This window comes from Protobothrops mucrosquamatus, unplaced genomic scaffold, assembly GCF_001527695.2.
Source record: "Protobothrops mucrosquamatus isolate PMUCROS unplaced genomic scaffold, P.Mucros_1.0 scaffold3502, whole genome shotgun sequence".
NCBI lineage: Eukaryota > Metazoa > Chordata > Lepidosauria > Squamata > Viperidae > Protobothrops > Protobothrops mucrosquamatus.
Window position 1 is genome coordinate 66,392 of NW_015389474.1, and position 16,332 is coordinate 82,723.

Genomic DNA, 16,332 nt, shown 5'->3' on the forward strand with positions numbered 1-16,332 from the left:
GTGGTACAGGATGTTTAAAACATCTGTGTTGATAAATGTTTTGCTGGGTTTACCATCCCAATGATTAGCTAGAAAAACAAACAAACAGATGTGTTTTAATTCTCTATTTTTTCTTTTCTAGCATCCATCTCCTCTTCTCATGAAAGGTGAAGCTGACGGGTGAAACTTTCTCCAAAGAAATATGTTCCAATATGTTGCATTCCTGGCAATAAGACCAGAAATCTCTTCAGATTCCTTATTTTCTGGAAGACTAGCCTGATTCATAGTACAGCATGTCTTCCTCTGATAACGAAGTATCAAGATGGCACCCTGGACATGTCAAAGAAACAGCCGAGCTCTTGTCACCATTGGTCTCACCTAACAATGTTCACATTTTTTCACCAGAGAACCCTCTTCCTGGCATAGGCCAATGTATGCACATTTCTGGAAAAACAGATTCTGCATACAGTTCTTTCTCAGGGAGCTCAAATCTTCCAGACATCCCTGCGTCCTTAGGCTTTGGTGAACATGATTTGCTTCTTCTGAAGCAAGTGCCAGATATGGGCTCAGGATACCTAGGAAGTATTTATAATCCCAGTGCAGGACATTTTGAGCATGGACAGATGTATGAAAACAAGACAGTGAGAAAATGCAATTACCATAGATTGGACAGTCCTGCCCATACCAAATCATATGGAATCAAGCCAAACCTTGAGATGTTATACCAAACCTCATCATCATTGGCCAGGCCCTCACCTCTGCTTTCTCATTCACCATCCCCAACAGCTCAAGTAGATAGCTATAAAACTAATAAAAATGTGGATGAAACTCATGCTGGAATTTGCTTTAGCAGTAATGTTCAAGGAGAAACTTACACGGAAGAGGGCAACCAAGGGCTTCTTTTGCACACCCTACCAAATTGCTGTAATGACTGTTGGCGCTTATTTTCTCAGAATGAAAGTCCGGCCACAGAAAGGGGTGTCATTTGGTACCACACTAACCTGAATACCACAAAGAATAGTACTACCTCTTCCACCATGCATTCTATTCTTCAAGAAAAGTCAAAATCTGATTCATTAGCCAAGAGGAGCCAAGAGATTTTGACTGCTCGGAATGCAATTCATGCTTATAAAATTCCAGAGGCAGCGAGGACTAAGCCTTCTCTTTCACTGCAGACCAACCACAAACCTGTTAATGATCCACTGGAGAACAAACAGTATTATGCCAGCAGTGTACACAAGCCACAAGCAGATTTGACAAGCAAGGCTTCAATACCCAGGAAACGGGAGAGGCAGCCTTACGGGCTTCTGGACCTGTTCAGAGTTGATGATTATTTCAATCACGGTACATACAAGAGCAGTAAAAGTTTCAAATGCGCTGACAGCTCTGTTCCTAATAAAGTTACACCGAGAATAATTACTACCTCTGAAGATAAGGACTGCACTTTCTGTTCTGAAGAAGGAAACAACAGAAGCATTTGGCAGCAAGCTTTAAAAATCCAGAAACTGCCATTTCAAGCTTCGGCTACTACCGAAACATCTTACGGTAAGATTTATAAGACATCACCTTCAGGATCTTATTTCAACCATGACGCAGAGGAAGTTGCTTCTCAATTATTCAGCGGCCCTGGAAAAACAGAGCAGAATACAACCAGCAGCTCCAGCCTTTTAGCAAATCTTACACAGGGGGAAATGCTCAAGCCTTTTGGTTTTCCTGGACTGCCATTTTCAAAGGCTGAAAGTCAAGCCCAGAATGAGTCCACCAATATCAAGATAACTAGAAAGACAACTCCTTTGCTTTATTATCTATCTGGTGGGAGAAATTCCAGCTTTATGAATGATAAAAATCAGGATCAAGAACATGAAGACATCTTGATGAAATCTCCAAGGAACAATATTCATTCAGGCTTGGCTGAACCAGTAATAATGCCAAAAGACGGTGACAGCCATGTGGATGATATTACCAACACGAATGAAGGTTTCTTGGATGAAAAGTTCAACAATGACTACCGAGAAAAACTCAAAGTTGCCCTTCCGAAAGTCCTAAAAGAAACATCTTTCAAGAGGAAGGATTTACAGATGAGTTTGCCTGTTCGGCTGAAAGAGCAGCCCTCTCCAAGGCCATCTATTCAACATCTAAGGTCATTGTCATTATCTGGTACAAATGAGGATTCCAAATCAATTCCTCCATCCAAGCCAGAGGAAAATACTTATCCAGAGTGGGAATCCAAAAAGCAACAGACTGTTCGAATTGGAGGACGAAAAAGGGCAACTAAAGAACAAAAGAAGATGTCTTATTCTGAACCTGATAAGCTCAACCAATTGGATGACCAGAGAGATCAAAATATATCATGGGGACAGAAAAAGGTAAGATCCCGGTCTGATGAGATTACCGGACAGGGAATAAGGATAATCAGAAGTAAAGCTCTGGAAAATCAAAGCAGAGCCATTTCAAGAGCTGAACTGAAGCAATTGCAGCACAATGCACTCCTAGAGTACATGGAACGAAAGATTGGGCAACAGCCTGCCATGGCAAAGAACTGGTCACAGCAGACTTCACAACTCAGATTTTTGAGTTCAAAAAGGCTTCCAGAAGACAACATTTCCAATCCTGGTACCATTAAAAAATCACAGAATACGTTCTTTCCATTCCTTGCTTCTGGGAGAATCCATGAACCACCTTCTGTCTTCCCTACTTTAACCTCTACAGCCACTACAACTGATAGATGTATTGTCAGATCACTGGAGCCTGAACTGCTGAATTCCAAAGCACAGCCTGCTACCAGCGAAGAAAGCTATAAGAGCAAATATGCACCTGCTCAAAGTTTTCTTCACTCAGATTCTGTTTCCAGCAGAGTTCGAGAAAGATCCCAATCAGTTCCTTCTCCTGTTCAGGTAGTTATGAAGCTATTAATACATAATGTACTTTTTTCCTTTCGTATACTATAATACAGGTGAGTCTGAATTTTATCTGCGTAAAGGCAATTTATTGAAGAGATTACTGAAAGAAAGAAAAAATGAGGGAGGAAGGTATAGCTTATAGCTTTATTGTCACATTTATTTCCAGCATGATCTTGAAGAGTGAATTTCATAATCTGAAAAATTGAAAAATTATCTCACGTACTGTAATGTCAGTTGAACTTCAGTATGTCTGGGTATTAATAATTAAACAGAAAGAAAGAGAAAATATCTGGACAACTTTCTCTTTCATTGAGATCACTGTGACGTAAACAGTAACTTGCTATAATATTTTTATTCTTCCTTTCCCAACACTTTAATATCATAAAATAGTTAATAGATTACTGGAAGATGTGTCATGACAGGTTGTTGTTTTTTTTAAAGAGCTGAATTTTGCAAGAATGGGAGACTAAGTAATATCTTCTTTTTTTACCTTAGATATAGAATTGTTTTGGCTAAGATCTCCTGTGTCATGTAAAATTCTGGTTTCTTATGTTCTATTTATTATTTAAACAATGTATGTAGTCTTACAGCAATAACTTTTCATAGCGCAGAGGATTAAAGCAAAAAAAGAAAAAAGAAAGAAGCATCATAATACACAAAAATATATGCAAAAATACTTATCCAGAATACCAGATTAGTCATAATGAAATAACATAAATCAGAATCTAAAAATAATTGCATTTCAGCTGATGAATCACCAGAACAGACAAAGCCACCATCGGTGCTCGTTTAACTCATTCTGGCCCAAATGCCTGTGGAAACATCCAGGTTTTAGTGCCTTATAAAAGGCCAAGAGGTCAGGGCCATCCAGACCTAGTTGATGCTGTTCAATGGAGCAGGCACTATGACAAAGAGGGTCTCACAGAATGACATAGAAGAGAGCTGCACCATCCTACTCTATAGGTCCTGATGGGGTGAGCAGAAATAACTTAAGCGACACTTTTAGCTTCCAACTTCTTTTCAATTCTGTCTTATCCAAGGGAACAGCCTGAATGAGGCAGGACAATATTATTTTCAAAACCCAATCATTTTTGGGTTTTTTCTGGAAATCACATCCATTTCATGTAAAATGATTTGTATGTGAAATTTATTGGTGACAAACTATTTTCAAAGTTTATTGTTTTCTGTATGCTAGTGGTTTTTGATAAGATGTTTTGTCTTGAGTTTAAAGGCGATCAAATATCGTGTAATGTGCCATGACAGAGATAGTGAAGCTCAACTGATTTCTGTCTATCAAAGATATGATATTGTTTGCATATAATCTGCTTTATGTTCCCAACTTGATTTTGGACTAAAAAAAAATAAATTCTGACCATGGACAACTCTCTGTCTTTGATAATACTTGAATCTTGCTGTTTTTTAAATTACCTTTTAAAATTTTCTGTCATGTTCCATATTTATTTCTCTACACTAGATAAGAAATATACACTTCTTGGTGCCAAAACTTCAATTACCTATTTTCTCAATTCAAGAGATTTCAATTACCTATTTCTCTGATAAGAAACTTTCTCTAGTAATTTTTAAAAGAAAACATAGCATTCATGTAGCAATTTAAAAAACAAACAGAAAAAAGGGTTAACAGATCATTGTACTTGGTTTTTTAGGTTTTTTGAATCATGGCTTAGAGGTCAAATCTATAATACTGTATACCTTCTTAATTTCCTCTAGATATAACCATGCTGGATGACAGTGATGGAACTTGTGATCCAATTAATATGTAGAGCATGGATGGAGAAGGCCACTTTATATATTTAAATGGAATTTAAGGAGAGGGATAGTTCTCATATTACAGGGAAATGAGAGAACCTTACATCTTTTCAGATGACAATCCTTGAGCTACTTGTTTTAAAAGACTAGAGAGAAAAGAGGTCACTTTTTTCAGTGCCATTGCAACTTTGAACGGTCACTAAACAAATGATTGTGAGTCAAGGACTACCTGTAGTGAAGTTACATGATGCCATGTGATCACTATTTAGGCAATAAGTCAGTGGTTTCACTAGCAAGCTCAGGGAGTGTGAAGCACTGTATTTATTGTGTGAGAGAAGAGCCACTTCTGATCCCCTTGGAGGGATGACTTCAGTAGAAGTCAACCAGCCTTTCCCCTTGTTGTCTTGCATTCTTATTAGTTCTAAAAATACTTTTTCTTAGTATTGCAGTTAGTCATCAATACTAGTGATGTCACCTAGTTTGGTAAAGAAAGGCCTGCAAGAAAACCACCAACGTTAGAGAGCACCAAGGATCCTTCATTTCATCCCTGAGCTATAAATATTCTCATGCTCAAACTTTGGTCAACATTTTATATACAATGTCTAATCTTTGAAGTCTTGCACTTGGCCCATTTAGGTGCAAAAGACCAGTGACTCTGTGTAACCTACTAAATTTAAAAATTATAAAACAATCTTTGAATTCTCTCTGGGGTTGGCATTCCTTGAGTGAGTGTTCTACCAGTGGTCAGTTTGAATCATAAAGAGGGGTGAAATGCTTTGCAGAGTATCAAAATACCATGCAGGGCAAAACACGCCCATAGTTAAGCCTATCTTGGTAATCAAGCTGACCTGCTCTTCTCTTATTGGCCATTCCGGTAGGTCTGGTAAGTATCAAAGTCTTTGTTTCTGCCTTTGAACTGAAAACATGTCTATTTGGATTCTTACATTCTTTAACCAGAGTCACTATGTACAATATTTTGACCCCAAACATTGTCACTTCCTGTTGCTAACATGTTATTTTATACCAATGTGTTTATATTAAAAGTTTTTTTAAAAAAACAACAACATAGGACGCTTTGTAATGATGAAATTTTCTCACAGAATTTTTATTTTATTTTTTTAGGATTACTATAGATCTACAGCTTTTTCAACTTCGTCATCTCAGGATCATGAATATTACGCTGCACATCACAGGTAAATGGGACCATATAATAAATCTGGCCACTTGGCTTCATTAGAATTTTCATGCTGCAGAGATGAACGTCGTCCCCCTACATGTGCTTTGCATGCAGGGTGTAAGAAATTTCTTGCGTTTTCATATGCATTTTCCCCCACCCTAATCTTCTTTCACTTTATCACTCCACCAAAGATTCTTTTTCATACTTTTCATTAATATACTTTAATTTCATATGTTTCTGTGGTTCTCTGAACATCATTTCCTGCATTCTCTTCCAAAAGAAGCTTTCCTCTGCCATCTTCTAATACTCTTTAAAAAGCCTTTGTAATTTCCCTTCCTGCAGCTGTTCAATTTTTAGTTTCTTCTTTTATTTTTCTCCTTTTCTTACATTTCCATTTTTTTTCTCCAGTGGTATTATCAAAAAGTGGTTTGCTCCACACAGAGAACTTGTTATCTCCCTTGTATGGCTTCCCTCTCTCTTTCACCATAAGCAATCGAAGGAACCAGTGTTTTCCCAGACTTATGCTTGTTGAAGGAAAAGTCTTCATCATGGTTCAGTCCAAGCCGGGAATAAACAACATGGCGACTGCTTTAGAAAGAAGGTTGCAGTTTATTGAAGAGGAGAGCCAGACAGAAATATGGCTCTGGAAGAAAAGAAAAAGAGCACATGTAGGGAGTGGGTTTTATACCCTCTGGGGCTTTTGTTTGGAGTTGTTTCCTGTTCCTGTTTGAGGCTTTGTATTTCCTGTGTCATATATTCTGACCTGAGTCTGGGTGTACCCTTTGGCATCTGTGGGTTAATCCTATTATGTCTTGCCTTAGAGTTTGGGTGGGATATGTAGATTTTAGGTGTCTTTGTCTTCCTAAGGTTCTAGCTGGGGGCCTCCAACCTTCCTGGATTATTTACATCTGCATTTCTACAGAGCTGGTTTCTGCTTGGGGGAGGGAGAGTTGGGGCTATTTAAAAAAAATTGCTTTTCTGCCTCTCCTTTGAGGAAATATATTTTTCTGCCCTTTTAATATTTCCTTCTCTGGGGGGCTGACTTCCCACGTGCTTAAACTGTGTATTTCAAAAAGGACATGTTTGAGCCAATAGCAGAAAATGCCTTGAAAAATTTGTTAAATTTATAACTTGTCATTTCATAGAAAACACTCAGGGCAATTAACTACAAAATATATTAAACATGTGGTAACATACATATTAAGCAATCACATTATAATGCAATATGGTATAACTATCCAGTAAAAGCTGATTAGTGTAGAGTCATTTTCCCAATAGTGATTCATAGAATTTTCTAGAGTAATCCGATCATTGTTATGCCAAAATGGCAGAAATTCAGCAATGCCTGGGTGAGATTATAAAGACTGTGAGAGAAAACGGGAGGAATTATAGACATGAACAATCAACAGGTGGAAGAGTTCATTAGTGACTTATAAATAGTAACTCAGTCTAGGTTACAAAAAGCCTGAAAAGAAAAGATTTAAAACTATCAAAGACACTTTTTTCAGAATGAACTCAATTATAAATTCCTATCACAGTTTCCCCACATTCTGTACTTTAGCCTAATGACGGCATTAAAAATCCTTCTTGCAATCTGGGGGCTTTTTGCTTCCTTACTCACACCCTGCATTAATGACCTTGACAAAGATGCTATAAGTCGTTAGAGGTAAATGGCTGATGAAGTTTCCAACTTACCAGAATAAAAAAGAGGAGCATAGCTATTATGCTAAACCATGCACAAACCGAACATCAAGTTCTTTTTTGCAACAACACCCCCCGCCCCAATCCCCATGCTTATTTATAAAGACAAGTCACCTAAACCAAGAAATGTGTTTAAATAATGAATGGGAACTAAAAATACTTTTATTGGATAAGGTCTTCTGACTTCAGCATTTCAGCAGTTTTTTAATATAATTTTGAAAATAATAAAAGAATTACACATGTAAACTTGTTTACAAAATAGTGTTTTGATAAGAAAAGAGTTCGGTCTCAACTTTGAAGCAACTCTGAAGCCTGCCTAGGCTGTGAAAATGTCAGTAAATAATAACAAGGCCTTTGAGATACACAGGCCCCATCAAATACCTCATATGCAGGCAATGTGCTCAGATAATTGGTGTAAAACAGTACTACTAAATTAATTCATACAAGTACATCTTTAGATGAAGTTTTATAATTAACTTCTGGTTTTTTGTTTGTTTGTTTGTTTGTTTTGAGAAAAAAATATTAATCCCGACAGGACGTGATTGAGACATGTGAAGCATTTATGGCACTTCCTGTGATGTTCCAGTAGTGCTATTATACAGAATTTTTGCATCCTTCAAAACTTTATGACGTTACATAAAGTTTGGGTGGATGGGAAATAGAAAACAAGACTGTCCAAAGAAATATTCGACACTGTTTCCAAATTAATACCATCTGGGAAAAACTATTCTATTTTTTTAGTTATTATTTTAGCATAAAATGTATATACTACTTGGTATATATATATATATATACCATTATTCGTTAAAATAATGATCACCAAGAGAATACTTAAATAAAGTTTAATTAATCAACCTAGCTTTCGTCAAAATACATATGACATTGTCAGGGCTAAAAGGCAAGTAAAAAAGGGGGGAGACTTATATACCGTTGTCAAACGTCCTGTTATCAAGCTTCTGCTTCCGGCTCTTGGAGCACGTCGTTGGCCCCAGCTGTTCAGAGTATAATTCAAGCTTACCTCCTTTAACACACATTCCTTTGTTACTAGCTCGCATTCCCTCACACCTCACTTGATCGACAGCTTCAGCATTAAGTGGGTTCAGGATACCGGTCTTCACCCCTCCCCCATGTGTAACTTTTTCATCGCTCTGCACCTTTTCATCTTCCCTCCCGTGCACCACCCCAAGGCATCTGCTGTCCATTCCAATCACCCTCCTCCCACATGTACTCAAAGCGTTCCTTGCTGCCATCCCATTGGGAGCACTCCATTGTTCGGTCCATTGCCGTCAGGCATCACCTTCCTTTACACTCAACTCCTGGTCGTCATCCTTCTCAGGGCTCCTCTGCCTTGATCGTAACTGTTGTTTGATGGCCCGACCTCGTGCTAAATGCACCGGAGAGGAGTGTCTTCCTTCGTTTAACCATGACCGGGTCACCATCGCATGCCTGACGATCCCCTTGAGGGGAGGGGGTGGCTCACCTTCATCATGTTCCTCCAACTCCATCACATCCCATCTACTCTTCGATCTCTCTAGTCCTAGTCTGTTATTCCGTACACCAACTTTCCATTCCGAGGAGGGCTCGCTTTCAATGGGTCATGGAGGATCCTGCGGGAGCTGTATGTTGGAATCAATCTGCTGCTTGTTCAACGGCGGTCCAGGAGTCGGGTGCAAAAGGCACCACTCCTATAAGTAGCCATCCCATCTACTGCGTGTTACCTTGATGATGCTGGCAGTGGGCCGGCGAAAGCTTGGTGTTTTAAATTTTATTAAAACTTTTATAGTTTTTAAAGAATTTCCTGGTGGTCTTACAACTTGTGATTACCGAATATGTATGTATGTATATATATATTGCTAAGAGTACTAAAAATAAAACACTGATTCCTGGGTAAATTCATATTGCCTGACATAAAATACACGACCACCAGGAAAATTATAAAACTATAAAAAGTTTTAATAGATTAAAATATACCTAGCTTTCGCTGGTCACTACCAGCATCATCATATACGATGATGTAAATGAGAGTAAGGAAAGTAGAGAAACAATGATTAGCAAGACGGATACTAGGATTGGAGCGCAAGTGGATTGCCTGGGGCCCGTGACGAGAGCTAGGAGCCGGGCGCAACGAGCGCAATGCTTATAAATAGCCTCCCCACCTTCTGGAGGTTACCCTGACGATGCTGGTAGTGACCAGCGAAAGCTAGGTATATTTTAATCTATTAAAACTTTTTATAGTTTTATAATTTTTCTGGTGGTCGTGTATTTTATGTCAGGCAATATATATATATGGATTATCGTAGAGTCCAGTTCTAAAACATTTTTAAAAGTTTGTAAAAAATGAGATCTAAAGAGGCCCTGGAATATAACCACAATATTTGGATTTATACAATATCCTAAATCAAAATTAAACAAAGTATATTGTGGCTTACTGTCACAAATAAACTCAGCCCATGCATTGGCTCACAAGAAGTATCATTAAAAAAAAGAAGACTGTGTAGAGTTGTATAATTCTGTACCTACTTTTTTGTTCTAGCTTCTCTGTGATTGAGAAAGAAGATTCTGGAGACAGTGAAGACGATAAGAAATCCTTAGAGAGTTCACATGGTCAAGAAGTTGAATTGTCTTTCTTCTCCAAAGAAACCAGTAAGAATTCTCAGCTGAAGCAAGAAATAAGTAAAAACTCTGAAGTGGTCAGTGATCCTGGTGGAACCCAGTGGCAGGACACAGAGAAAGAAGACACATCAGACGAATCAGAAAAGAAAACAGACAATTGCACAGCTCTGTTAGACAATGAAGGACCTCAACATTTGAGTCAACAATTTGCAAATTTAAACATTCTGCAAAATGAACATGAGCCTCAGTTTTCATTGCAAGATACAGCTTTATCCATAGCTCAGTCAAAATCTCAACAGGACCAAAAGTATGACCATCTTGCAGCTGAAATTATTGCGGAAGACAGATCTCTGGTTGATATCCTCATCCCTCATCCTTCAAGAAAGACTGTTTATGATCTCATGGAAGGCCTTTTTCCTGTGAACACTTCAGTGATACAGAGGACTCACAGAAGGAATGGGGGGATTCAATCTGCCCAAGCAAATGAGTAAGTTTAGAAAGCATGGAACTTTAAACTGAATGTAAGCGTAGAAACAAATGTGTGCAGAAAAATGGATATTAATAACTCTGTGAATTGTCTGGCAATTGGAAAAGAATACATTGGTGCATGAATATCATGGGCACGGTAGGTGGAGAGCCACGTTAATCTAATATCGCAAAAAATCAGGAGTTTGGTAGCACCTTTTCTGGCTAACAAATTTGACTGAAGCTGTTGTGATTCTTCTGGAATTTTGTTTTTGTTTTTACATGAACATCAGAGATACAGCATTTGTTAAAACATGTGACACTATCCTTAAGGAAGGACTATAGTTCAGTGGTAGAACACATGCTTTGTATATGGAAGGTCTGAGATTCAGTCAAAGTAGAATATATTATGTAGATGAATAAATACTCTTCTCTCAGATCAGATATTTTGCAATGATGCCACAAAGAATTTTGGCAATTTTTTGACAGAAATGTCTGGTGTTTATATAATCAACTTATTTTTTTTTAAAGTGTGCATGTGGGATCCAAGAGGCGTGGTGGTGTAGTGGTTAGAATGCAGTATTGCAAGCTAACTCTGCCCTCTGCCAGGAGTTCGATCCTGACCAGCTCAGGATTGACTCAGCTGTTCATCTTTCCCAGGTTGTTGGGAGCAATAGGCTGACTTTGTAAACTGCTTAGAGAGGGCTGTAAAGCACTATGAAGTGATATATAAGTCTAAATGCTATTGCTATTGTCATCTAGTGGAACCACATGGTGCAGTGGGCAACAGAATTATTGTTTGTTCCTTTACTACCTTTTTCTGTGATATTACCTCCAATTTTGAAAATGCAACCTTATAGTACTTGGCTTCAAGCCCAAGACGGCAAGAAAATTATTATTTCAGAACTTTCCTCACTATAAACACCTATTAGAAATATCTACTAATTGGGTGTCACAGTGTGACTGGTTCTTTTGGAACTGGAGGGGAGGTATATTTATATTTAGGTTTTCAATCCTTTCCCAAAAACTAGGATTTCATCAAAGATTCCAATCCTCCAACCATAGCCAACCATCTCCCTCATTCTCCTCTTGAGTCTTGAGTGAAGATGCCATCTCTCAGGGATTTTGCTTCCCTTCCACCAGGAAATCGCATGTTAACTTTTCTTCTCACCTTCTGACTCGGGAACCAACAACTGCTCTGCACAGTCACTTCAAACTGTACTCTCCAATTGTTGTTCCAGCCACTCCCTTCTACAAGAGTCTTTTTTCTCCCCTCCTTCTTTCCCCTACTCTTTCTCTCAAAATTTTGGGTTACACCAGCAGCATGACCCCTTTGTTGTTGTTGTTAATTGCGAAGTCGTATCCGACCCATCGCAGCCCCATGGACAATGTTCCTCCAGATCTTCCTGTCCTCTACCATCTTCTGGAGTCCATTTAAGTTCACACCTACTGCTTCAGTGACTCCATCCAGCCACCTCATTCTCTGTCGTCCCCTTCTTCTATTGCCCTCAATCTTTCCCAGCATTAGGCTCGTCTCCAGTGAGTCCTTCCTTCTCATTAGGTGGCCGAAGTACTTGAGTTTCAACTTCAGGATCTGGCCTTCTAATGAGCAGTCGGGATTGATCCCCAACACCTGTTTACAAGGCTGAATCAATGGGACCACTGTCTACATCTGCCCCACAATTATCCTGGATTGCAGCCAGTTTAGCTCATCAGCCAGGTTAACTTTACACCTGCACATCATGGCTAAAACTAAATTTCTTCTCCCCTTTTTTCCTTTTTGCTGACTCACACTAGCACAATAGCAGCCACATTAGACCACTAAAAACCATAAGCCACATCAGGAAAGCAAGGATGTTAGTATTGTTCAATGGCTTAGCATATCTATGTTGCACTGGGAAATATTTAAACAAGCATATACCAGTCTATCTCTGATATGCATAAAAACATTAGGTAGGATCATAGAGGTGGTACATGTTTTTAAGGATCAATTTAAGTGCTCGGAAGAAAAATGGTCTAGAATAATTTAAACCATTTACTGGCTAATTGTTTGTCACATGGCTGGATGATAATGTTGTGAGTGTTTAATTTTTGCAGCCAAAGAAGCAATGAGTGTGGAACAGATCCATATCATGGAGCGGCAAATGAGCTTGGATACAGAGCAGAAGATGACATACTTCATATAAATCAAATCCTGAATGAAAATAAAGAAAGTCTTCCTCATGCAGACAGAATCACAAGTAAGAAAGTAAGTAGTTGAATGGCACAACAGCCTTATACATGTCTATTCATGGGAAAGTTCCCCTGAATTCAATAGAATTATTTTGTGGTAAATGAATATTGTGTTGCTGAAAAAAAATTCCTGCCGAATATATGTCCATTTACAAACAAAAAATTATATGAGATGGCAAGCCATTTTGCCAGAACATCAAATCAGGAATTATGGACACTATAGATCCACGTTTATAAGACTGTAATGAATTTCCAATGCTTCGCCTCCCCCCAAACTATAAAATACTTTTCTTGTACCAATTTTTTCAGGAAAAAAAAAACAAAATTAGAGAAAAACCTGAAAATACAATGGGGCATCTGTCCTATGTCATTATCAATGAAAGCAAAACAAAGTATTGATTTCATTTACTTGCAATTTCTTTGCCTCATTTAGCACTTCTTGGAGATCCAATGGCTCCAAAATCTCCTTGTAACTAGTCACAAAGATCACTCTGTTTTGAGGTCATCATAGGAAGAGAGTCATATTAGTCAATGGTGGTGGTGGGGGGGAATCAGGAACCCAGTAGCTTCTTTTCCGACATATTTTATTAAAGTGTCATAAGCTTTCATGAGCTAGCCAGGGGTAGGCAACCTCGGCTCTTTTATGACTCATGGACTTCAACTCCCAGAATTCCAGAGTCAGCTATGCTGACTCAGGAATTCTGGGAGTTGAAGTCCATGAGTCATAAAAGAGTCGAGGTTGCCTACCCCTGAGCTAGACTGATCTAGGATTTAAATTGGAGTGAGAGGATGGAAGGGATGCATAGATAGGTTGGTTATGCAGGTGATCTGTGAAACACATAAGGATACCCTCACATTCTGTGAATCCAATTCTCCTTTCTTTGCCTCCTTTCTCTCCTATCTCCCTTTGAAGTGTTCCTCTCAAGCATGTGACATGTGGCCCATGAAGCTGAGCTCCAGAATTACATATTGAGGAGGGTTTTGATCTGGGGACAGTATGAATTAAGGCACGCCTGCCTCACTTCAAATAAACTAAAAAGTCTCCTCAAATTGCCACTTTGCAAACTGGATTCACATCTATGCTGCATCTGAGTAGACTCATATGTTATTTGTAGGTCTGCCACACTGAAGGGAATGCGGACCGGAGTGGAGCTCTCCCACTGCCTGGTTTTGAACATGCTGCAGACAGGTTGTGGGCCGCAGCCCGGGGTTGGGATCCTCTGCACTAGGGATAGTTCCTTCTGAGGCACTTTTTACATCCTGCTCCCTTATGTGGATTGAGATATCTTTTGTCTAGGCCACAGCACTTCCTCCTGTCTCGAGCAAGGTTATTCGCACAGCCTGAAACCGATTCTCAGCTGTTTTTCTTCTTGCAGAAGCAGATTATTTTGAGCATCCAGTCAAAACTGCAGACTCTTCAGGAGGAGAGAGAACTCATCCAGTCTGAAGCTGTGGAACATGCTGCTCATGGGAAGGTGCTGGAATCCCTGGTGCAAGATCTGTGTAAACCCAACGAGTTTGAGCGCTACCTGATGTTCATGGGTGATTTAGAGAAAGTTGTGAACTTGCTGCTGTGTCTCTCCACCCGCCTTGCCCGGATCCACAATGCTATGGGGAAAATGGACGAAAACACAGATGCTGAGGAAAAAGTGAGTGCCAGGAAAGATACTATAGAGTTTTATACTGTTATATCTTTCAAATACATCCTGGTGTTTTTTCCCCAGTTGCCCAGGGAACTGAGGTGAAGTCTCTGTCTATTATTGAAAGCCCCTCCCCCTGACCTAAAGAAACTTTACACGGGGTTGGTGTGTAGAGGATGGAACATGATGGGACATGAGTAGATCCTTTCTTCTTTTGCCATTATTCCCTTTAAAATTACCTCTTCTTCTGTTTTTTAACTCCGTAATAGAGGAAATATGAATAGAAAAAGAGCTGGAATTGAACTAAAAAAACCAACAACCGAAAGAACAATGTATTTTTTAAACTGTAAATGGCAGCTGTCCACAACTGCTTTTCAGTATGGTGAAACATCTAATTTGGTCCCTCACGTGCTTGGATTCAGTCAAGCAAGAAAAGGAGATTCTAGTTAAATTTATCTGCTACACATAGTGTCACTAATCATAAGATACAAGGGATTTGCAGTGATATCTCAGAAGGAATCAGTAATTCTTAGGTTATGTTATAGTCACATTACATTTTACCTATTAACCTTGTTTTGGTCATGTTTATCTTCAGGAATCCTTAAATGAGCGGTACCAACTTTTATCCAGGCAGCGGGAAGATGCAAAGGACTTGAAGGAGAACTTGGATCGCAGAGAAAGGGTGGTGTCAGGCATTCTTTCCAAATACATGACTGAGAATCAGATCCAGGACTACAAACACTTTATACAGGAGAAGATAACTCTACTGATTGAACAAAAGGATCTTGAGGAACACATTAAATTTCTTACAGAGCAACTGGAGAGACTAGAGAAGAGTATTCCTCCTTAAAACCGTATTATTTGCTCTTGCTTTCCTAAATATCTATTAACAGAAGCATCATTTAAGATGCGAGCAATGGCACCTTTTGATTATTTCAAGCAAGCCATCATGAGATCCCACTGACAAAGGCTAAATTGGCTCAGGCATACAGTATATTCTTAGAAGGAAAAGACAAAGTCTTCACTGCAGAGAGCACTTTTAAAAAATAATAATAATCTTGAAATGACTGATACAATGTGCATTGCCTTTTCATAAGGAATTAATGTGATCCTTTCTTCTTTATTGACTGCAGTCTGTTTTTTCAGACTGATTATAAAAATAATAACAATTTCATAAATATATTTTATGCTAAATTGAATGTTCATCATTGTCCATCCTTAATTGTTTCCATCCCAAACAACATCAATATCTCTTCCATTCTCTTATTTATAGTTGTTGCCAGGTATTATTTTAAAACCATGCATTTTGTTCTTGAGGCCCTTTCAATAAAAAAAAAATGTACATTGATTATGGAAATGCTAATTTACACTCTTACTGTCAAGTAGTCAGTGTTTTAAGATTGCAGCATGGTCTGTAGAAGAAGTAAGGGCTGATTCTCAAATTATGCTGGCTTCATCATCCTTTATAGAGTAAGCCACCGTTAACGCAATGTCCTCAGTGTTAACTGTAGTTACAATAACCATATGACTTTATTATAAAGGACAGTCCATTTCAGAAAACTGTTCACTAGATTTATGTAATTTATGTATTCCTGCTGCTTTGCTCTTGAATTTTCCTTTGTAAAGCAAAATTATCAATGTAAACAATTTTTATGAACCTCTTTCAGATTTGCCCCTTCTTCAGGTTTGTCCTTTATTTTTTCCAAGAAAATATGGTCACTGTAATTAGAGTTAAATTTACACAGCAGTCCATAATTCAAACCAAATTATGGATTGGAATCTGTGAACTTGGGTCATCACTTACTCATCCAGTATTATTTAACAGCATCAAAGGTACTGAAAGTATGATCCAGGAAGA

The 16,332-nt window shown here is 38.6% G+C and overlaps 1 protein-coding gene across 1 annotated transcript; it reads left to right on the forward strand.

Moving 5' to 3' along the window:
- Nucleotides 1-272: 272 nt before the first annotated feature.
- On the forward strand, nucleotides 273-16,074 carry LOC107297753 (protein Shroom1). Its single transcript, XM_015827113.2, has 6 exons — nucleotides 273-2,873; nucleotides 5,769-5,839; nucleotides 10,058-10,624; nucleotides 12,700-12,850; nucleotides 14,211-14,483; nucleotides 15,070-16,074. Exons 1-6 carry the CDS (start codon nucleotides 273-275, stop codon nucleotides 15,322-15,324), a joined length of 3,918 nt encoding a protein of 1,305 aa, XP_015682599.2. The 3' UTR covers nucleotides 15,325-16,074.
- Nucleotides 16,075-16,332: the final 258 nt, after the last annotated feature.

Excerpts from the sequence above, each read along its gene's own strand:
- LOC107297753 (XM_015827113.2), top strand. The coding sequence starts at position 273 with ATGTCTTCCTCTGATAACGAAGTATCAAGATGGCACCCTGGACATGTC. Across the intron at positions 2,874-5,768 it reads CAGTTCCTTCTCCTGTTCAG|GATTACTATAGATCTACAGC; the intron begins GTAGTTATGAAG and ends TTATTTTTTTAG. Across the intron at positions 10,625-12,699 it reads CAATCTGCCCAAGCAAATGA|CCAAAGAAGCAATGAGTGTG; the intron begins GTAAGTTTAGAA and ends TAATTTTTGCAG.